Genomic DNA, 21,584 nt, shown 5'->3' on the forward strand with positions numbered 1-21,584 from the left:
TCTTCGTAGCCGAGCCTGCTCCCTCTTTTTCGCTTTCGCTTCTTTCTTTCTTTCTCTATGTACAGTTGTGTTCTTCTAAGAGCCTTACTAAAAGACGAAGCAGCCTTCCATTGACGATGATCTGTTTGGGTGCAAGTTTCCTTCTTTTTGCCCACCCCACTTGCCCGATCTAAAGAAGGCCACCGATGACAAGAACTGCTGCCTCAACATCCTCCACCAGCTGGCCCCAGGCTGGGTAACTCGAACAACTAGCTCCTCGCCTTTGTGGAAGTGCAGAGGCCGAGCTGAGTTCTGGGCCAGACTCAACGTCGTCTGGTTCGACTGCCTGAAGCCGCTCGACTGCGACGAGAGCGTGCTCCAGGGCTGCAACGAGGTGCGCGCCAATGGGCGCCAAGATCAGCCTCGCTGGTCGACAAGGGGCTGGCTCTCGGGGCTGTTGGCCTCGCACTCCGTCTACCCCCGCTCCGACCTCTTCCTCTACCACCAGTACCTGGCAAGACCACTTCTTTCGCAGTCATCGTCGTTGGCTCATTCGTTTCGCTTTCGCTTTCGCTCTTTCTCTTTCTTTGTACAGTCATGATTATGTATTGTTCTCAAGATGAAGCCTTCCACTTCCACGAGTCATCGCTCCGCTGCTTGAGGATGTTGCTGCCTTTCCCTTTTCGCCTGCGCGCAACAGACCATCAGTGTGTGTGTGTGTGCGTGTGTGTGTGTGTTGTGTGTGTCAGTGTGTGTGTGTAGTGTCGCATGTGCCAGTGTGTGTCGTTTACCTGGCGTGGCTTCCGCTTCGTCGGCCCATCCAGGCGCCGAAGATGTGGCTCTCGGCCTCTTCCTCCTCCTCGTCGTACGAACTCTCCTCCTCCTCTTCGGGGCTCTCCTCCGGCTCATACTCGTCTTCCCTACCATGCGGCTTCGGCGGCTGCTGCGCGGCCGCGTTGTGGCCGTGACCGTGGTAGTGCCGCAGGGCCTCGCTCGACTTTGAGTCTCGGCTGTGACTCCGCGCGTGCCGCTTGACCCGCCCCGAGCTGACGTGCAGCGCCCCCGCGCCCTTGCCGGTGCTCGCACCCGCTTGGGCCGCCGCGCCGCCGTGGTGCGGGTGCAGCAGGTGCGACTGCTTGAGATTGTTGCCAGGCAACTGTTGCATGGGCGGTTGCGGGGGAACGTCGATGTCGGTGGTGGACCGCTGGTGGAACGAAATCTCGCGCTCGCTCTTGTTCTTCTTCACGAGCTGCCCGCGCGGCCGGCGGCGCGGGGTCGACGTGACGGTCTCCCGGTCGCCGAGCGCCACCTGCATCTCCTCCCACCGGTCCAGCGTGGGCGAGTGCGGCTCGAACCCCAAACCGGGCGACGTCCCTAGCAGCCCGCCGACGCCGGCCACGCTCAATCCGCCGCCGACGCCACCGCCGCTGCCGCCGTGCGCGTCGCTGATGTCGACCACTTCGACGCTCTCGCTCTCCTTGGCCGCGGCGAGCGTGTAGAGCTCGCGCTGGACGCGGCGCCGGCGGTCGAGATCGTCGTCGTAGTCCTCTTCGGCAAAGGCCAGGAGCAGCTCAGGCGGCAGTTGCACCATCGACTCGCACCGCCGCCGGTTCTTTTTGCGCCGCCGCGGTGTCTTCTTCTTGCCGGCGCCGCCCGACGCGCCGAGGCCCGACGACGAGGCCAGCGAGTAGTAGGGCACGTCGTTGACGTCCTCGTCTTCGCGCTTCTTGACGTAGGGCACGTAGCCGTGGAACCACTTGTGGCGGTTGTTCTTCTTCTTCTCCTGGCGGTCGAGGTCGCTCAGCTGCTCACCGTGGTACTCGTGGTGCCGGCTGCTGTTGTCGATCGGCAGCAGGATCTGCTTCTGCTTCTGCGCCTGGGCTTGCTTCGAGGACTTGGCCTGCTGGGCCTGCGACTTCTTGCTGGCGGCGGCGGCGTGGGTCGGCGGCGTGTCGATCGCTGCTGTCCCGCTCTTGCGGAGGCCGGGCGTTGACGCTGCAGGCGATGATGACGTCAGCATGGTCACGACCCGCTGTTGCTGCTGCTGACCACCAGGCTTCAGCGAAGTGGCTGCTGTGGCCGTCGGTGTCGACATTGTCGTGGTTGTTGTCGACGTCGACGGTGCGATGGGTCGAATGATGCGTCGGCGGATGAGTTCGTCGCGCGACGGCCGCTTCATGAGCTTGTCGCGCAGGGCGATCGAGGCCTGCTGCCGCTCCTTGCTGGCGAAGCGGAGCGAGCTCAGGTTGGGTGCGGCGTGGTGCAGGATGTGCCGCTGGATGAGCTGCTCCTTCTTGATCTTCCTCTTCTTCATCTTCTTGGGCTCTTTGAGCAGTGGCCCGCCGCGGCCGCCGATCCGACCGCGCGCGTGGAGGAGGGCCGGCTCGGAAAGCGAGGCCGGGAGCACGAGCGGCGGGACCGGCGAGGCGGTCAACGCGGCCGATACGACCGACGAGTGCTCGTCGACCTTCTCGGTGAGAACGAGGGTCATGCCGTAGGTGGCGACGGCCTTGAGCGCGCGCACATGCATCAGGCCCTGCACGACGCGCGGCTGGCGCACCGCCATCTGGCTATCGTGTCCCAGCTGCGACCACGCTCGCGCACCCCTAGTGTCGGTGAAAAGGTGATTAGTTACTGACTGGCTTGTCGCTAAGGTAACTAACAAGTCGGATTAGTTGCATGGCAACCGGTTACTTACCAGGCGTAGACGCGGCCGGCCTGGTCGATGATGACGGTGTGGCTTTTCCCGCCGGCGGCGTCGACCACGGGCAGGCCGAACGGGAGGTGGCGTGGTACCAGTTGCTCGTCGTCCTCCGTCTCGAAGCCCAGCTGCCCGGCGTCATTCGCTCCCCACAGGTACACCTCCCCGTATTCTGTGTCGACATTATATCAGTTGTGTGCGTGTGCGTGTGCGGTGGTGTGTGTGTTGCCTGTGGCGCGTACCGCTGATGGCCATGGCGTGCTGGTGGCCGGCAGCGATCTTGGTAATCTTGATCTTGGCGAGCGCGTCGATGGGGCAGGGATAGCCCGTGGGCATGTCCTGCGGATCGGGGTGGCCCAGCTGGCCCTTGTCCGCCGCGCCGAAGCTGTAGACCACCCCGTCGCGCGTCAGCACCATCGAGAAGTTCTCTCCCGCCGCGGCTCGCACCGCGTGCTCCTGCACCCCCCCCACGTGACCGACCATGACGTCAGCAACACCAACCTGTAAAGAAAGACTCAAGGCAGAAGAAGGTGCACCTTTTGTAGTGCCAAGATCTGCTTGGGCTCCACGAGCTGGTCCACCGTTGTGCCTTGCCCGAGGGCGCCCAGTACGCCGGTACCGAGCGAATAGACCTCGCCTTGGCCCGTGATGAACAACACATGGTGCTCGCCGCACGCAACGTCGACCACGCGCTTGCCCTATTGGTTGTAAATTTAGTACACAGCTCGTCGTGTGCGTGTGCGGTGGTGTGCGTGTCGTACCTTGAGCGCTCGGATCGTGTGCGGGATGCCCGGCGTGGCGGTGCGGTTGTCCTTGGTGCGGAGCGGGAACAGGGAGGACGAGCCCCAGCCGTAGACCTTGCCGCTACGCGACAGGGCGACGTTGAAGCCCGACGCGCAGCCGACCTTGATGACGCGCCGGCCCTTCTTCTGCAACTGCGGCACCTGGTGCGGGGTGAGCGCACCGTCGCCCTTTCGGTGCGGCTGCGCCACGGGAATGCTGTTGCTCTCCACCAGCTTGTCCGCCACCGTATACACATCGCCAGACTCTGTAAACACCACACACACACACACACACACACACACACACACACACACACACACACACACACACACACACACACACACACACACACACACACACACACACACACACACACACACACACACACACACACACACACACACACACACACACACACAAGCGCACACGCGTCAGTCAGTCCACTGTCTTTAGATTGGGGGCGCTGGTGGACTCGACGCACCGACAAGGAAGAGGGCGTGGGTGGAACTGCAGGCGACGTCGACGACGGGCGAGGGAATGCCCGACAGCACACACGGACGCTCCAGGTTGTAGCCCGAACCCTCCAGTGAGGCGTTGCGCCCTTGGCCCCACAGCCACAGCGAGCCGCCAGCGCCGTGAGCGCCACCCGCAAGAGTGGGCGAGACGGCCGTTTTTGAAGACAGAGCGGTCACGTTGCGGCTCGACTGTCGCAGCGAGGGCTTGGGCGCGCCATTCGAGTTTTCGCCGTTGTTGTTGGCCGTCTGCTCGTCTTCCTGTTGCGTTGTAACCGAAGCACAGGTGTGGTAGCGAAAGAATCCTGAGAATGCCAACAATGTGAGGGAAAAGTGCTGCGCTGCTGTACCTCGGTCGAATCGTTGCTGTCCTCGTCCTCGGCTTTGGTCGACTCGTCGAAGAATCCGTCCTCGCCCCCGAGCATCAGCGTGGATACCATCACGTCGCCCAAATTGTCGAACACGTTGACTGACAGCCACCGAACATGTGAATTCAAACAATTCAAACACTTCACACACAACACACGCCGCACACGCACACCGCGCACACACAAATATTCCAAATAATTGTAATTGTACCTCGCTTGAGCCAGGCCCGAGTGGGGGCGTCCTCGGGGAGGTTGCGCTTCTTGTGGGCGCCGAAGAGGGCCAGCGGCGGATCGTTGGAGAAGAAGATGCGCTCGGTGAGGTGCCCATTGGCGACGCCCTTCATGGGGAACGGGAAGATCTTCCAGAAATCCTCGAACTTCTTGGAGAACCGGAACGCGGCGGCGAACTGGAGCTCGTGCTCGGTGAGGTCCACCAGCTTCGAACATAGCAACAGCCCGAACGGATGGCCAAGCCCGCGGCCGCAGGGCTCTCTCGCATCACCTATCGCACATTGAGCCTCAGACCGTTATACGCACGACACACGCACGACACACGACACACGACACACACGCGCGAGGAAGTTCAAAATAAATACCATAGACGCGTTCGAGGAAATCAAGTGAAGTCTCGAAGGCGCGGATTGCCCGTCGGTAGTCGCTCATGCGCTCGTAGACGAAGCCGAGCAGGTAATAGAACCCGATCACGATCTCGGCCGGACATTCGCCCAGCTCGTGCAGGGTCTTACAGGCCGTGTGAATCAACTTGAGCGCCTGCCCTCCCCATTCACACAAGAATTTAGCTGAGCTTTAGGCTGCGTGTGCGTGTGCGTGTGCGTGTGCGTGTGCGTGTGCGTGTGCGTGTGCGTGTGCGTGTGCGTGTGCGTGTGCGTGTGCGTGTGCGTGAGGCTCACCTTCAAGTGAAGTCCCTGCCGGCTGTGAAGATCGGCCACTTGAAAAATGCTCAGCACTGCCTCGATACTGTTGTGCCCGCAAATATCGTTGACAAGCTGCAGATTCTCTTCGTATCGCCTGTTGTCATTGTGTGTGTCGGGTGATGAGCAATGATGAAGTTACTCACGAGGCAGCCGGCAATCAGGCGTACTGAAGGTCATAGCCCGCGCCAAAGCTCGGCCCGGTCGCCGGTACGGCTGGCGCAGGCTCGTGCTTTTCCTTTGCTCTGCCGCCGCACGCTGGCTGCGTCGCGCTCTTTTCCATTTCCATTTCGAACAATTCCTCCGTTTCTGCGCCTGCAGCACGCCAGACCCCAGTTAGCCAACTGCACATGGGTCAAGCTCAGCGCTAACGCAAACGAAGTCACGCACCTCGGTTGTGGCTGGTGGGCTGCGGGAGGGTGTGAACATGCTGCGTTCGGCTGGTCACGGCCGGCGAGAACGACTGGTGCAGTAAATCGGGTAACTGGTGTGGGCGGTATGGGTGCGTGTGCGTGTGCGGTTAGTACTGCTAACCGCGCGGTTGGGGCTCGGGCGGTGTACCTTGCCGGCGTATTGGATGGTCTTGATGCAGGGCGTGATTTGTACATCGTAGAGCGAGAAGGGGCACTCCTGCTCGAACTGCGTGGGATCGGCGATGAAGAGCTGCTGCGTCTCATGGTCGAATTTGATGCCCGTGTACTTCTGCAGCATCTGAAACAGCATCCTGGCCAATGCCAATGGGGGTAGAGCGAAAGAGGTCATCAGGGTCAGAACTGCGCCACCTCACTTTCTGCGTTGATGTAGTCGCGACCGTGATGACGTACAGTTTGCTGCCGATCTGCTCGCGGAAGTGGTAGTTGCTGAGGTGCTCGATGTCCAGCAGGGAACTCTGCTTGGCGTCTTGGTCGCCCTCGATGGCCGCGGCCGCGGCCGTGGTCGGGTCGGCGGTGCTACCGCAATCGCTCGATTGGGCCGCTGCGGCGCCGCGGCCGTTATAGGGAATGAGCGAGTACTTGAGCAGCAGGAGGATCTTGACGTCGGTGCGCCAGCACTCGTTGCTCTCGTTGCCCATGCCCAGGATGAGGTTGAAGTACTGGACCGCCACCTCCTTGTAGGCCTCGTCCTCGTCGCCCTCGGGCTCGTCGCCGGGGTGGTAGTGCGAAGCCTGCTGCCGCTTCTTCCGCTCCTTCTTCTTGTGGGCCGTGATGGTACGCATCTTGCCGCGTAGGGCGGCCTTGATGGCGCGCGAGGTCATCTCCGACAGCAGGAAGCGCTTGATGTACGTGTTGTGCACCAGCGAGCGCAGGTAGGCCAGGAACCGGAGGTTGACGCCGTGCTCGTGCACCATCTGAATCAACTGCTTGCTGTTCACGAACACCAACTCCCTGCATTCCATTGCATTCCAGTCCAATCGTGAGATTACCGCACACGCACAGGCCCAAGAACACGCGAGTACCTGTTGTCGAGCTTGGCGGCCAGCTGTGGAATGGTCACCTTGAGCAGGTAGTAGGTGGCATCTTCGACCTCCTGATTGTCTGTGTGGTCGTGCGTGGGGAATCCTGACAGTGAATCGCTGTTGAGCGGGAGCTTCCCGCTCTTGACCGCCTCCGGTCGCAGAAAATTGTAAAGCCACTGCCCTCGCGCCCTAAAGAAAAATGATTTAGCTAAAATGCTATAAATAATAAATAATAAATAATAAATAATAAATAATAAAATACCCTTTGACGATGATGGCGTCGCCTCGGATGGAGTGCTGCGCAAAATGGGTGGCGCGTTCGTTCGTCTCGGTCGCCATCTTCTGAAACACGATCACGGCGTCGTACTCCTCGAGCCGTCGATAGATCAGCTGAGTCACCCGGGTCACGCAGTCAGACGCGTAAGAGAAAGATCTTTCCATGACGTCAACTCGAAGAAGAGAAGAATTATACCGTGACAGTCGCTGAGGAGTTGCGTCGGAACCGCTGCTCGAACCACTGTGCGACTGCGACGTAGAGGTTGGTCTTCTTGTCCAGGTGAAACTCGAGCACCTCCAACGCGCTGGCAGCGTCCGCCGGAACCAGCACCACTACAGCCCGGGCATCATTAGCACACAAATCCTACAACGCCGCGCAAGGCGAGGAGTACACTTAGTACCTTTGCCCCGGTCGAACCCGGCCGATGGCGGCATCAGTCGCGCCGCGTCGACCACGTAGACGCGGCGATCGCGACCAACATGGACCTGAAGACGAGAGACAAGGACAAGTGGTTGATCAGAAGAGTGGGCAGGCGGGTGGGTGAGGTGGCAAAGAAGACGTGTCGTGGCTGAGTCGCACCTCAATGTCGCACGGGCCGTAGATCTCTGCGGCGTCGATGGGGTGCTTGTGGGCCTTGAGGTTGAGCGAGTGCCCGACGCGCTTCATCAGCGAGTTGATCCGACCCACCGAGCTGTGGAATTGTCGCCCGGCATCCGCACTGAACCGATGACGATGCACGAGTTAGAACGCGCTGGGTCAGTTGGAGCTGCGGCGCGACGTAGAAAAAAAACAACTTGTGATGGTGGCGCAACATGACGCTACCTTCCGTATTTGAGTGTGTCGGTGCCGAGCGGGAGGCGAGAAGAGGCCAACAGGCGATAGCCCCTGAAATCGACAATCGCCACCAATGGAAAGCAGAGCTCGGGTATGCCCAGTGCCGACATGGCCTGGAACATACAACAACAACCACCACCGCCATCATTGATGATGGTGTCAGTATCACCAGCCACCATAATTCTGACACGTATAGTAGTCGGGAAGAATGGAACCTTTAGTCCTCTGAGCTCAGCGTTGCCAGACTTCATGGCAAACTCGTCGCCGTCGTAGATGCCGTGCCGGTCGGTGAGGAACTTGAAGAAGCAGCCCGCCTACGCAACGCAAGAGAAGGTCCAGCGATGCCGGTTTCAGCAGAAGCGTATGGACCTCCAAAACATCATCACCACCGGCGAACGCATGTATGAGATCTGTGTTTTTTGAACTTACGTACCACAATGTACTTGTCTCCGCCGGCCACGCCAAACGTGCCGTCTGACGGTCTCACAGGCTAACACACACACACACACACACAGAGAGAGAGAGAGGTCAGACTCGGGTCGCACACAGAAACAAGGTCAGGAGTGGTGGGCGCACCTTGAGCGTCTTATCGTCGTCATCGAGCACGATCTCACGGATGATCAGCTCGCCGAACCGACACACGACCTCGCTGAAGTCCAGGCACAGTCGCTGCAATTCTGGATTGCAAGGACGTACAGATATGAGAGGCGAAGAAGAAACAGAGGAAGAGGGAAGAAGAAGAAGAGAGCATCTCACCTTTGACTTTCTTGGCGCGGCGTTCGAGCGTGTCCTCGTGCAGTTCGAGAATGGACTGCAGCAGCGCGTTCCAATCGCGTTCGCACTCGCCGTCGTACGACGTCTTCTGGTTCAGCGTCGCGCTCAGACTCAGCTTCCGTCGCTCGGGCTTCTTCGTCGCACCACCGCCACCACCCTCAGCCGCGTGGCCGCCACCACCGTATGCCATCGTCGTCGTCGCCATCGACGCCATCCCCGGCGCGCTCCGGCCCTTGCGGCCCTCACCGCGTCCGCCCGATACGTAGCCCATCTGCCGACCCGGTTCGTCGCCGTCGAGGCAGTACGCGTAGGGATCCCGCCGCCACTCGACACCGTCGTCGCCGCCACCACTCGCGGCGGCGGCAGTGGGCGAGGGCGTGTTGCCGTACGGGGTGCTGTAGGCGTCGCGCACGTCGCCCACCACCCACACGTCGCCTTCGTCGTCGGCCGTCGGCTGCGGCACTGGCGACTCGTCGTCTGTGGCGTACGAGTAGGCGCAGCGCAGGGCCAGGTCGCTGCCGCTGGGACGCGTGTGGGGCGGTGGATGTGGCTGGTGCCTGGGAGCAGATGCGGCGGTTGAAGTGGTGGAGGCGCCCAGCCCAGCGCTACGTCGGGATGTGAAGGATGAGGCGGGAGTAGTGGAGGTGGGCGGGGAGGCGTAGTAGGTGACGGCAGTAGAGGAGGTGAAGGAGGGAGGGGCAGTGGAAGAGGATGAAGAAGTGGCCCAGCCCCTACGCGTAGAATGCAACGATCCGCGCGAGGACAAATGGGAGGTGGATCGCGGGCCGCCCCACGTCGGCTGGACGTACGAAACGCCTCCCTCCTCCCATCCTTGTGGCCTGCCGTCCTCTTCTTCATCTTCTCCATCGTCGAGCAGTCGCTGTTCGTCTTCCTCATCATCTAGCTCCATGATTACAGACTTGAATTTTAATCCAATTACTTCTTTCTTTTCCTTCCAATTCGCTTGCTATCTGCCCCCTCTACTCGCGATCTGCAGAGGCACAGCGACCACCTCGATCAGGAATAATCCTAGATCGTTCGTCTAGTCGTCGAGATCTCCAACGTTCTCTCTTTTCTCAATCAGTTTTCATTTATTCGTTATTTCTCTTTCATTTTAGATAAATAAACAAAGAAATAAAAGAAAGCAACAGCTACGATGTCGAAGAAGGGTGGAGCCAAGAAGCCTGCTGCCGGGGGAGGTGGTGACGAGAAGCTCAAGCCGGCCTCGCAGGTCAAGTGCAGGTGCGCAATCAACTCAAGATCTACCATTTTTCTTAATACATTTTTACTTGATTTATATTCTCTGATGCAGGCACATCCTGTGCGAGAAGCAGTCCAAGATTTTGGAGGCCAAGACCCGCATTGACAACGGTGAGGACTTTGCCACCGTACGTGGTGCCTAAACTGGACTTCGGTGCAGCATCCTTTTGATGGGCGAGGTGCTCTACACAGGTGGCCCGTGAGATGTCGGAAGACAAGGCACGCCAGGGTGGCGACCTGGGCTGGTTTCCTCGCGGCCGGATGGTGTATGCACTCCCTTTGCCTCTTCGTGTGCTGCCGTGATTCCCGCTCATGCCTTTACTCTTCCCCGTGTGCTTAGAGGCGATTTCGAGAAGGTGGCCTTCTCGCTCAAGAAGGGAGAGATGAGCGCTCCCGTCAAGACCGCGCATGGGTATGGCAGCCCATGTCTCCTTCGTGTTCCCTTCTCTTTAGCTGCTGCTCATGCCGCGCACGCAAACCCACAGGTATCATCTCATCAAGTGTGAGGACCGCAAGTGAGAACTGCGACTTTCATCTCAACAAACAAGCAATACACACATATCCTCAGCAGAATGCGTTCGAGGTGAGTGCCTTCAGTGGTGGGGTGGGGCGTCCCTTGCACTAGGCACCAGGCGCAGAGCGCTTCGAGCTTTCCGCTTCTTGCCCGGTACCTCCCAGGCCGATTTTGGCTTCACCGAATTTGTTTTTGCTTTGGCTCGGCTTTTTCTGGCTTGGGCGGAAAGGGCTGGGAATTGGCTGCGACCAACGAAAGAGCGTAGCCCCTCTGGACGACTTATATACGCAACCCAGCGGGCCAGCAGTATCCAGACCCACTCAAGAGGAGTACTGCTCTCTACTACTCTCTCCACTTCGCAACCTACACAAAACTCACAAAGGAAGAATGACAACGCGTCTTCAAGGAACACGGGCGCCACCTGCTGTTAGCACGGCCGAGCCGTCACCACCACCTTCCGGCCTAGCGCAACCTGCCGCCCAGTCACTAGTGACGTCGTCGTGGTCCCGCATGCGGAACCTCTGGCACAGCACTCAGGCGACACCAGCGGCGCCCCCGTGCGCCCCCGTCGCGGCGCCAGCGCCTGCAACGGAGGAGAGGCTGCCCGACGCCTCCGCAACGACGACAAGCACCTCTACCACCTCCACGGCCGCCACGCCAGCGCCTGCGACTGAAGAGGACCCGCTTGATGCCTTCATGCGCAGAATCGAAGCGCAAGCAGCACGACCTTCGCGCTGGGACGACGTCCCCGCGACGACGACCCGATCCGAGCTTCAACCGTCGCGCTCGCGCTGGGACGACACTCCAACAGCGCCGCCCGCGCGGACCAATGCGTCGCGCTCGCTCTGGGACATTCAGCCGCCGCCGCCCGGGTTCGTTCGGCCGCCGCCCGGGTACATTCCGCTGTCCGCGCGGGCCAACATGCCGCCCAGCAACAATCCGGCGCTGGCCTTCATGTCTCGACAAAGTTGGCAGCCGCCCAGGAGGATTCCCCCGTCGTGGCTGCCCGGGACTCCACTGGCGGGTGCGGGCAGGGACAGAGAGGTGGTGCTGGGACCCGACGGCCAACAGCTGCCCGAGGAGCCGCGGCCCTGCGCTGTCTGCGACCTCTACATCGACTTTCTCGAAGTCGAGAGCGGCGGAGACGACGACGACAAGCTCGAGTCGGAAGAGAAGGAAGAGGAGACGGAGGAAAAGGAAAAGAACGAGAAGGCGAACGAAGAGAAGAACGAAGGCGAAGAAAAGCGAAGCGAGGATGACATGGAGATGGAGAACGAAGGCGGAGAAAAGGCGAACGAGAAGTGCAACAAGGAAGCCGAGAAGAAGAGCGAGAAGAACGAGTGGACGCATCTGCCGTGCCAATGCAAAGTCTGCAAGGAGTGCTTCAGCAAGTACGTCAGCGTGCGGTGCGCCAGCATCGGCCTGACCATCTTCCGGGCCAACATCACGCCCTTCGCCTGCCCGAGCTGCGGGCGCGGCATCAGCACCGAGGCTGCCCTGGCCAACACCACCCGCGAGGTGGCCGACCGCCTCGACGCGCTGGCGCTCAAGCATGCCCTGTCGCGCATGGCCGACCTCCGCTTCTGCCCGGCGCCCGACTGCGGCAACGCGCTGTGGATCGACCCCGCCACGGACCACGGCCCGCCGGGCCTGGCGGGTCAGACCCGCTGCGTGCTCAAGTGCGACCGCGACGGGTGCGGCACCGAGTTCTGCTTCGACTGCCGCGCACCGTGGCACGAGGGCATGACCTGCGAGGAGAGCCTCCAGGCGCGTGAGTCGGCCGAAGACGCGGCGGCGGCGGCCGCAGTCGCGATGCCTCTTAGCTCAGAGGCCAGCGACGACCAGTCCCTGGCCATCGTGCCGACTGCGGCGGCGCCGGTGGTGGTAAGCAATCGCGAGTGCAAGGCGAGCCTCAAGGTCAAGGCCTGCCCGCAGTGCGGCAACGAGACCGAGAAGAACGGCGGGTGCATGCATATGACGTGCGTGTGCGGGCACGAGTACTGCTGGGAGTGCCTCAGCGCCGTCGGGGATCAGCACAAGGAGGACTGCCCCTCGCGCCCGACACCACGTGGTGCGCAAATTCAGCAGCGCCGCTCCGTCTCGCCCCGCAGGCGCAGAAGCCCCCCGCCGTGGGTGCGACGAGCCGACAGCCGGAGTCCCAGCCCGCGCGGCCGAGACAGCCGAAGTCCCACAACGCAGCGCCGTCGGCCCGAGGCCCGAGGCATCAGCCGAAGCCGCAGCCCGAGGCCGAACCTGCCGAGGCGCAGACTCAGCCCCAGCCGAAGCCGCAGCCCGGCGAGAGAGGACCTCAGCCCGCCCAGGAGACGCCATAGCCCGCGTAGAGAAGATCTCAGCCCGCCCATGAGACTGCGAAGCCCGGGATTGCCGACATCGCGCCCGGCAAACAGAAAGCGGAGCAGGAGCCGGAGCCGGAGCAGAGGTCGGTCGAGGGGGCTGAGATGGCCGGACCGACTGCCGATGATGAACTACGAGCAGATGATGCGCTTCTTGCGCGACATGCCAACGCCGGAGTGGGTGGCGCCGCACTCGCGCAGCCGCAGCCCTGTGTACAAGCGCTCTCGCCGAAGCCGCTCTCGGACACCGGTGACCAAGAGGGCGAGATCCAGGTCGCGCTCGCGCTCGCGCTCGCCGAACTGGGCCAGGCTGCCTGCCAACTTCGGCGACACACGCCGCGCGGCCTACCGATCGCGGAGCAGGAGCCGGTCGAGCTCCGCGTCGTCGTCGTCATCATCGTCGTCTCCTTCATCATCGCGGAGCCCGCCGAGGCGCAGACAGCGGACCAAGAGGCGCATGACCAGCCGCTCACGCTCGTGGTCGAGATCCAGGTCGAGATCGCGATCGCGCAGTCGCGACACCCGCAGGCAGCGGAGAAGGCCGCGCAATGACAGTCGGCGGTCCAGGCGGAGCAGGAGCCGCAACCGCAGCCGCAGCAGAGCGAGGAACCGACGGGCACGCGCGGGGCGCGATCGGAGCCGAAGTCGAAGTCGCAGTCGGAGCTGGAGCCGAGGCAGGAGCAGGAGCCCTGCGCAGCGATACCGCAACAGGAGCCGAAGCCGAAGTCGTGGTGGCACGAAGAGACCGGGACGTGGGTGGTCTCGTACGCCGAGTCCGTCGCGTAGGTGGCCGCCGAGGAACACAGCCGTACCGGGCTCACAGCCGTGGCCGGCAGTGACGTGGGATTAGGGGGCATGTGGCATAAATAAATTGATTTATGAAAGAACAGTTTACGCTCGTCTTTGTTTTCGGCGGAAACGTCTGCTCAGTGCTCTCCGTCTGTCGCGGGAAAGAAAGACTAAGAATATAAAATCCAAATTATTATTATTCAAATATTTTAAAATTATCATTAAAAAATTCGCTCAAAACGCAAAACGAAAAAGACAACAAGGAGGATGATGGAAGGAGAGGGTGGCCAGCCTCGGCCGCGAGCTGCCTCAACGCCCCATTTTAATGGGGGTGGGTCCTCGGTGTTGCACCACAACAGCCGCCAAACGAATGGCCATCAGCGCACTACATCTTCGGGCAGCAGCAATTCGCTGTCGGGTAGTGGCACGTCGATCATGGTGCCCGTTCTACCTTCTTCCTTCTACGCCTACATCAAACGCAACATACCCGCCTCCTCTCTAAGGTACAATAATCATCACATCATGTCCGAAATTTCATCCATTTCATTCATTTCAATGCTTTGAGATTTATTAGCCCTCTACAGCAGTTGATTTAAGATGAAGAAGGATTAATATAATTATTATTCACTCCATCAATTTATAATGCGCGTAGGGCCAGGGACTGGGGCGAGTTCACAGAAAGCGCGCTGGTGAAGGTGGTGGAAGGCCTCTCGCCCTCCTGTGGCCCGCCAGCCCTCCTGCAAATCTATGAAAGGTGTGCGCTCCTCCGCCACATGCATGCTCGCTCCACAACTACTCCTTGACCTCTGTTTTTTCACACGTTTGGTGTTGCGTTGCGTTGCGTGTGTGTGTGTGTGTGTGTGTGCATGTGTGCGTGTGTGTGTGTGTGCGTGTGTGTGCGTGTGTGTGTGTGTGTGTGTGTGTGTGTGTGTGCACGCGCAGAGATGTGCGAACCAACGAAACGTCGAAGCTGATGTGGACGTGTCCCATCTCGCCGCAGAACCTGCGCGAGGTGCAGGACTCCTCGCGCTACTTCTCCCTCAAGATCGCGTCCGATATCAACTCGGGCGAGGGTACGTGTAGCCCAGCCTCTTGCTCTCTTCTTTCACTCTCTCCTCTTCTTCTGTTTCTTGCTCTCTGCGTTCGTGTAGCGTAGTACATCATTCTCAACGTTGCTTGCTGTTCGTTCGCACCCAGAAATATGTTTGGGCATCGCGTTCTACACCAAGGACGACAGCACGGCCTTCGTCGCCAAACTGTACGCGTGGCCCGGGACCGAAATGTATACATATATCACGTCGCCTGCGTTGCTGACTGTGGCGCGGCCTTGCGCGACCATCTCAGGTGGTCGGTCATCCAGAAGGTGAATGCCGTCAAGGAGCTGCGCAACGAAGAAGAAATGCAGAAGAAATATGGAGACATGAAGCTCACGGACGACGACGACGAAGACGAAAGTGCGTTGCCCTTACCTACAACACAAAACAAACAAAAAAATTGTTAACACTCACGCGCTTTTTATTATTATTATTATTATTATTATTATTATTATTATTATTATTATTATTATTTAAAATTGGACTTGGCAACAGGTCTGTGGCTGAGCATGAGCGACGAGCTGGCCATTGAAGTGTTCAAAAAGCTGAGCTACCGCGACCTATGCAACGTCGCCTGCACCTGCGTCAAGTGGAACCTCATCGCCAACGATGACCTCGTATGCCACCCACATCTCATTCGTTACACACAAGCGAGATCTGCATTCATCAGGCGGCGCGATTCCTGACCCGACACACACACACGACACACACGCGACACACGCGACACACACGACACACTTCAATTCTCTTCGGCTTGCAGCTGTGGAAGGAGCTGTATCGCAAGGAGCGCTACCCGCCAATGGGCGGGAGTGACAAGATGCGGCTGACGGGCACCCGAGCACGCCAATCGCTCTTCTTTTCGTGGAAGACCAATTTTGTCAACGAATGGAAGCGAGCACATCCTGTGGGCAAGGTTCTACCCCCTTCTCACCACGTGTGTGTCGTGTGTCGTGTCGTGCCATATGAAACGTTGTGTGTGTGTGTGTGTGTGTGTGTGTGTGTGTGTGTGTCGTGTTGACGCGCGCGTATGTGCAGCAGGGCGATGAGCAGGTGGAGATCAAGAGTCAGTGGCTGGATGGGGATCTGAGCATCAAACTGGTGGCCGTGGGGGACGACTGCAACCGGCTCAAAACGAAACTGCTCTTCACCTACACCGACCGATATCCCGAAGACTACGTGCCCACCGTGTTCGAGAACCACGTCGGTACCGTCGCAGGACACAATCGCACACGCGCGCGCGCAATTGCAGTGCGTGTGCGGAGCCGGCTCAATTCTCACCTATTTCTCTCTGTGTTCGAACACCCAGTGACGCGAAAGATTGGCGACTTCACTGTAGACCTCAACTTATGGGTGCGTACGCCCAAAAAAGCAAAGCAAAGCGCAACTTCGTTTCTCTGTGGCCCCCACATCATCGATCTCACTTTACACGCACACGACAGGACACTGCGGGATCTGGTGAATACGACCGATTACGGTGCGTACCAACGCAAAACACACCGCACACGACACGACACGACGCACGACACGACACACGACACACGACAATTGCGGTTGTTATTGTTAACGTGGGGCGGACACAACTCGGCTGACGCAACTTGCATCATCACGTGGCCAGACCACTGTACTACGGAGAGACAGATGTATTTATTGTGCTGTACTCGGTCATCAACCGAACCTCCTTCCAAAACGTGGCCGCCAAGGTACAGTGTGTGTGTGTGTGTGTGTGTGTTGTGTGTGTTGTGAGCTCGTGGTCTGTCGTGCGTTGTGCGTTGTGCGTTGTATGTCGTGCGTTGTGCGTTGTGCTAAGGTGGCGGGGTGTTGGGCAGTGGGTGCCAGAGATAACGCGATTTTGTCCCGGAGTGCCCATAATCCTGGTGGCGGGCGACGTACACCTGCGGTCCGACGCGTCCGCCCTCCAGAAGCTCGCCGCCAAAGGCGAGTCGCTCGTCACCGAAGAAGAGGTACCCATCATCACCATCATCATCGTCATCATCATCGTCACCATCATCGTCATTGTCATCACCATCATCAAGCGCTGATGATAATGATGACGACCGCGTGCCAGGGGGAGGAGCTGGCGAGTGTGTTGCGGGAGCGAGGGTTCCCGTGCCGGCAGAGCGTGGAGTGTTCGGCGCTGAAGAACTGGCACGTCAAGAAGGTGTTCGACTGCGCCGTGCGCGCCGTCATCCTCGAGAAGCGGGCCAAGCGAAAGCGCACCAAACGAAAGCGCGAAAAGTCGTGCCTCCTCAGCTGATGAGAGAGCAAGACAACGCACAAACCAGACTTATTTATTTCTTATAATTATAATTTCGTAAAAGAAATATTGTTAAAATAATTATTAGATCTCTCCTAAATGGAAAAAATGTTTTTTTTCATTCACGAAATATTGAAAAAATGATTCTCCTAATTAATTTTCCACCTTTGGTGCGGGCGAGGGCAGCGGGAGGACGCGGACGGAGCGGCCGCCGACGAGGGCGTGGTCCAGGTGGAGGGCTGTCTGCAACGCGCTCTTCGAAGCGTAGATCACCGTGGCACACCCCTCCGCTCTGCACACGTCACGCGACACACAGAGCGGTCGTGAGCTTACCGCCGTGTGCTGTTCGCGATACGACACACACGCCACACAACACGCGTCATACCGTTCGTGTCGCAGACGTTCGATGCGCCCTGAGAAGACGAAGAAGTGGGCGACCTCGGCAGTGGCCATGAACGGCGGCAGCCCGGTCACCCGAACCGCCCGCGCCCGCGTCTCCTCGTCCAACTCGTCTTCTTCCTCCTTTTCCTCCTTCTTTTCCTCTTCCTTCGCCTCTTCTTCCTCCTTCGCCTCCTGCTCCTTTCTTTCTTCTCTTTCCTTTTCTCTCTCTTTCTCCTGCAACTGAGGCGATGCGACCGCCGGCTGCTGGTGGGGCCGCGCTGGCAGCGGCGGCGGCGCCGACGCGCTGGTTGTGGTGGCCGCCAGTAGGTGGTGGTCGCCTGCGGGCGAGGTCGGCGCTGAGGCTGATGACGACGATTGCAGGGCGTGGGGCCGCGCGGGGAGAGGTGGCGGCGCTCCCACGCCCCCCTTCTGGCCTGCTGACGTCAGCAGGTCGCCGGTGCTCTGCCACGGGCGCGGCGGCACGGGCGGCAGCGGCGAGGGCCACGTGTGGTCGAGCGGCACCGGCGGCGCCTTGTCGGCAGCGGTGGCGAGCGACGTCGCTGAGTCGGCGCGCGGGCGGGTTTCGACGATGTCGAGCGGCACGAGCGGCGCGTAGCGATCCGCCATCGGTGGCGGCGGCACCGGCGGCGCCGGTCGCTGCGGTTGGTACTGGTGCGGCTGCGGGTGATACGATGAATATGACGACGAAGCCGACGACGGCGACGAATACGACGACGAGGCCGACGACAGCGATGAGAAGGAGGAAGAGGAGGAAGAAGAGGAGGAGATGGGTGAGGAGGGCGACGAGCGGATGGCGTCGAGCTGGGCGAGGATGCGGGAGCGGAGGAGGTTCTTGCGGAGCCGGGTCTGCTCGTCGTAGGTGAAGTTGCACGCGTTGTGGAGGTAGTCCGGCACGCTGCCCCACTTGGCGTCGATGAACTCCAGAATGTTCCGAATCAGCGGCCGCGGCGTCCCGTCGAACGACTCACCCAAGCCTTGCGTGTGCGTGCGTCATGCGTGTGCGGTCGTGCGTGTGCCATGCGTGTGCGGTCGTGCGTGTGCCATGCGTGTGCGGTCGTGCGTGTGCGGTGAGTCAATGATCGCCGGGGCGAGCTGAAGGCGACCTCGGTAGTAAGTAGTACCCTTTTTGCCGTTCTCTTCGCGTATCTCGTGGGCGATGGGGTCCAGGAAGCGCTCGGAGAGGTGGTAGTTCTCCACCACCTCGGTTCGGTCCACGCCGCACACCGTCATCACCAGCGCCACGATCAAACCCGTCCGGTCCTTGCCTGCCGCCCACACCACAACCGTGAGCACGCGCATGTCGCGTGCGTGCCGCGTGTGTCGTGTGCGTGTCGTGTGTTGTGTGTCGTGTGCGTGTTGTGTTGTGTGTCGTGTGTGTCGTGGGCGTACCGGAGGTGCAATGGATGAGGATGGGGTAGTTGCGCGGGTCGGCGCAGATGCGAAGGGCGGAGCCGATTTCGTCCTTGGCGTACATCACGAACAGCTTCGTGAACCCTTCGAGCCCCATCGGCGTGATCACCTCCGACAAAAACATCTGAAACAAAAAAATGTTAATTACTATTAGTAGAAAAAATTAGAAAAAATTATAAGGTCATAACAAATTGAACCTGGGCAGCGGCGTCGACGTTGATGTTGATTTGGCGCTTGCTGCCCGGGAGCTGGAAGTTCTGGAGGTCGTAAAAGTTGAGGCCCAAAAACAGCTTGCTCTTGCCGTCGCCCGGCTTGCGGCGCGCGCGGTCGGTCGATGAGGAAGAGGCCGATGGCGACGAAGACGACGACGACGACGACGACGACGACGAGAAGGCCGACTTGAACATCTTCCACTTGATGCTCGTCGACGACGTCGCGAACAGCTGCACCTTCAGGTTGCGCGACACCTGCAGCACATTGTGTTCATCAGACGAGTCACTACCACACCACACACAACACGCACACACACACACGCACACACACACACACACACACACACACACAACACACAACACACAACACACACAACACGACACACACAACACGCACGACACGACGCGTACGAGGTTGACGGGCAGACGTCGGCGTTCGTTGAGTGTGCTGGCGGTACGGGGTACCGCGGGCGTTTGCGCGGTCCGGTAGAAGATCTCCACTTCCTGGTACCACGCGTCCATGCTGCATTACCGCAACCCACGGATCAGTCGTGTGCGGTGGTGCGTGTGCGTTAGCGATCGCGCGTGTGCGGTGGTGCGTGTGCATGTGTGCGGGTGCGGCTCTGGTGGCGAGGCGAAGGCGCTGACCTCTTTTCTTCGCCGGAGCGGAGGTCGATGATGGTTTTGATGCCGAGCTCCTTGCGTACGTAGTCGGACGCCGCCCGGAAGTCGTCGGTCCTTAGGTGCGAGTAGCGAGCCCACGCCGCGCTTCGATAAATGCGTCCCTTCCGCAAAAACCTGCACGCGCACGACACACAACACACGACACGACACGACACAACGCACGACGCGACACGACCAACGAAACGACACAGAGCGTGAGAGAGCCGACGGGACGGGCCAGCCATGCGGACGGGGTACCGGTCCGGCGAGACATAGACAGTGGCGAGATCCCGCAGGTTGAAGAGCGCTCCGCGACCCTCGTGAAACAGCACCGCATTCTCCACGTCGAACTTGTTGCCGACAAAGAGACAGTGAGTGCGCGTGCGGCGCCGTGCTGGTGTGTCTTTGCACACACGTGTGCAGTGGCGCGTGCGTGCGTGCGTGCGTGCAGCGTTACCTGCACTTTGCTGTGTGATGACTCCTTTGATTTGGGCACGGCTGCGCTCGAAGCAGCCTCGGGCGAGGTGGCGGCGGGCCGCGGGCTGAAGTCGTCGATCTCCCGCTCCTCTTCTTCCTCGACCTCATCGTCGTCGTCATCGTCACTCTCCCCGATCGTCCTCTTGGGCTTCGACTCGGGCTTGGCCTGCGCCAGCTCCAGCTGGGGTACGACCTGCGCCGCGCCCGACGGCTTGTCCGCAGGCTCTGCAGCGCTGGCCTTGTGTGTTTCTCTGTTGTTGACCCGCTTGCGCTCCCAGCAGGCGGCGCTGGAGAGGTGGTAGTCCTGCGCGAGCTTGTTGACCACGGCGGACGAGAGGCGGGCCACACTGACCACCGACCCGGCCACGACGGCGCCGCTCAGGGACAGCGCCATGTTGGCCGAGTACTCGACCTCGAACATCATCACCGCATCAATCACCCCTTCTTCCCTGAGCGCCCTATGCAGTGTGTGTAGTTCATTTAGCCTGGGTCGTGTGCGGTGTGTGCGGTGTGTGCGTGTGCGGTCGTGTGCGAGCGTACCTGAAGATGATGATATCTTCGATGTGTCCGCACAGGATGAAGAACTCGTAGAGCAGGTCGGGCGTGCAGTGCGCCGACAGGTTGGAGATGACCACCCCGAACTTGTGGTCCTCGGGGCCGATCTCCCTGATCGAGGCGATAGCCTCCCTGACAGACGCCCGCGGCGGCGGCGAGTGGTCTCGGGGCGACGACGCCGGCGTCGACCGCGCAGAGCCGCCGGCCGACGCCGACGACGAAGGCACCGCCAGCGAAGCGCTGCTGGGCGTCGACGGCAGCGGTGGGACGCTGGGCTGCGGCCGAAGCTGGGCCGTGCTGGAGGAGACGACCGGCGCGGCTGTGGCGGAGGCGAGGGAGGACGGTGAGGCCGAGGGCGACGAGGCCGGGCTGAGCGGCAGGCGGTAGGCGGGGTCGGCGAGCGCGTTCTGGAGGGCGAGGCCCAGGTCGGGGTGCTGCTGGGCGCTGAAGGCGAAGACCCGCACGGGCACGTAGCCCACGATGCCCCGGTCCAACAGGAGCGCCATCCTCCGGGCGCTCGCCTCCTTGAAGCAGATACCCGCCTTTGGCTCCTTCCTACACGTTGTGCACACACATGACACGACACGCAGCACCACACGACACACATTACACGACGCACGACACGACACACGCACGACACGGGCACGAGCTGAGACGACGTGTTTGACATTGTGGGCCTCCGGGGGGAGCGTACGGTGAGCAGGCGATGGCGGCGATGGGTCCGCACACTTTGAAAAAGCTGGCGAGGTGGGCGGGCGACATGGCAGACGACACCTCGGTCCACACGATCACCACGGCCTTTTCCCCGTCCTTTGTGCACCCACCACAACATGGCCAAATACATATTTTTAAAAAGAGAGGTAAATAAATAAAAAAGGGACCAAAATATAAAGATAATAATGCCTGTCTCTCTTGCCGGACAAGAAGAAGAGGAGAGTGCTCTACCATGCTTGCTTGCTTGCTTGCTTGCTTGCAAGAGTACGC

General features: G+C 60.2%; 8 protein-coding genes across 8 annotated transcripts; 4 read left to right on the forward strand and 4 right to left on the reverse strand.

The window, feature by feature from the left end:
• Positions 1–593: 593 nt before the first annotated feature.
• ACA1_061230 (uncharacterized protein) lies at positions 594–2,545 on the reverse strand (the record flags this gene model as incomplete). Its single annotated transcript, XM_004339350.1, has 2 exons — positions 594–666; positions 771–2,545. 2 exons carry the CDS (start codon positions 2,543–2,545, stop codon positions 594–596), a joined length of 1,848 nt encoding a protein of 615 aa, XP_004339398.1.
• A 128-nt stretch (positions 2,546–2,673) lies between these two features.
• Positions 2,674–9,526, reverse strand: ACA1_061240 (regulator of chromosome condensation (RCC1) repeat domain containing protein; the record flags this gene model as incomplete). Its single annotated transcript, XM_004339351.1, has 23 exons — positions 2,674–2,852; positions 2,923–3,136; positions 3,217–3,378; positions 3,442–3,728; positions 3,945–4,236; positions 4,326–4,444; positions 4,555–4,845; positions 4,940–5,114; positions 5,255–5,372; positions 5,446–5,590; positions 5,666–5,759; positions 5,837–5,999; positions 6,100–6,660; positions 6,732–6,920; positions 6,994–7,121; positions 7,204–7,340; positions 7,409–7,493; positions 7,588–7,726; positions 7,831–7,955; positions 8,058–8,156; positions 8,276–8,332; positions 8,419–8,519; positions 8,599–9,526. The coding sequence occupies 23 exons, from the start codon at positions 9,524–9,526 to the stop codon at positions 2,674–2,676; spliced, it is 4,788 nt and encodes a 1,595-aa protein (XP_004339399.1).
• Positions 9,527–9,772: 246 nt separating this feature from the next.
• On the forward strand, positions 9,773–10,395 carry ACA1_061250 (parvulintype peptidyl-prolyl cis/trans isomerase; the record flags this gene model as incomplete). Its single annotated transcript, XM_004339352.1, has 5 exons — positions 9,773–9,858; positions 9,929–10,004; positions 10,069–10,142; positions 10,217–10,288; positions 10,362–10,395. The coding sequence occupies 5 exons, from the start codon at positions 9,773–9,775 to the stop codon at positions 10,393–10,395; spliced, it is 342 nt and encodes a 113-aa protein (XP_004339400.1).
• Positions 10,396–10,900: 505 nt separating this feature from the next.
• On the forward strand, positions 10,901–12,723 carry ACA1_061260 (IBR domain containing protein; the record flags this gene model as incomplete). The annotated part of the gene is given in 2 exon segments (XM_004339353.1): positions 10,901–12,461; positions 12,479–12,723. 2 exon segments carry the CDS (start codon positions 10,901–10,903, stop codon positions 12,721–12,723), a joined length of 1,806 nt encoding a protein of 601 aa, XP_004339401.1.
• Positions 12,724–12,876: 153 nt separating this feature from the next.
• ACA1_061270 (uncharacterized protein) lies at positions 12,877–13,601 on the reverse strand (the record flags this gene model as incomplete). The annotated part of the gene is given in 3 exon segments (XM_004339354.1): positions 12,877–13,054; positions 13,094–13,433; positions 13,448–13,601. 3 exon segments carry the CDS (start codon positions 13,599–13,601, stop codon positions 12,877–12,879), a joined length of 672 nt encoding a protein of 223 aa, XP_004339402.1.
• Positions 13,602–13,968: 367 nt separating this feature from the next.
• ACA1_061280 (Ras subfamily protein) lies at positions 13,969–16,666 on the forward strand (the record flags this gene model as incomplete). The annotated part of the gene is made up of 12 exons (XM_004339355.1): positions 13,969–14,036; positions 14,186–14,287; positions 14,476–14,606; positions 14,731–14,791; positions 14,878–14,987; positions 15,123–15,244; positions 15,388–15,540; positions 15,690–15,831; positions 15,934–15,977; positions 16,067–16,101; positions 16,243–16,327; positions 16,454–16,666. 12 exons carry the CDS (start codon positions 13,969–13,971, stop codon positions 16,664–16,666), a joined length of 1,266 nt encoding a protein of 421 aa, XP_004339403.1.
• Positions 16,667–16,674: 8 nt separating this feature from the next.
• Positions 16,675–16,881, forward strand: ACA1_061290 (uncharacterized protein; the record flags this gene model as incomplete). The annotated part of the gene is made up of 1 exon (XM_004339356.1): positions 16,675–16,881. The coding sequence occupies one exon, from the start codon at positions 16,675–16,677 to the stop codon at positions 16,879–16,881; it is 207 nt and encodes a 68-aa protein (XP_004339404.1).
• Positions 16,882–17,034: 153 nt separating this feature from the next.
• On the reverse strand, positions 17,035–21,362 carry ACA1_061300 (RNA recognition motif domain containing protein; the record flags this gene model as incomplete). The annotated part of the gene is made up of 11 exons (XM_004339357.1): positions 17,035–17,173; positions 17,267–18,257; positions 18,405–18,548; positions 18,673–18,817; positions 18,891–19,160; positions 19,371–19,428; positions 19,554–19,703; positions 19,827–19,918; positions 20,026–20,494; positions 20,586–21,155; positions 21,295–21,362. 11 exons carry the CDS (start codon positions 21,360–21,362, stop codon positions 17,035–17,037), a joined length of 3,096 nt encoding a protein of 1,031 aa, XP_004339405.1.
• Positions 21,363–21,584: the final 222 nt, after the last annotated feature.

This window comes from Acanthamoeba castellanii, assembly GCF_000313135.1.
Source record: "Acanthamoeba castellanii str. Neff unplaced genomic scaffold scf7180000084599, whole genome shotgun sequence".
NCBI lineage: Eukaryota > Discosea > Longamoebia > Acanthamoebidae > Acanthamoeba > Acanthamoeba castellanii.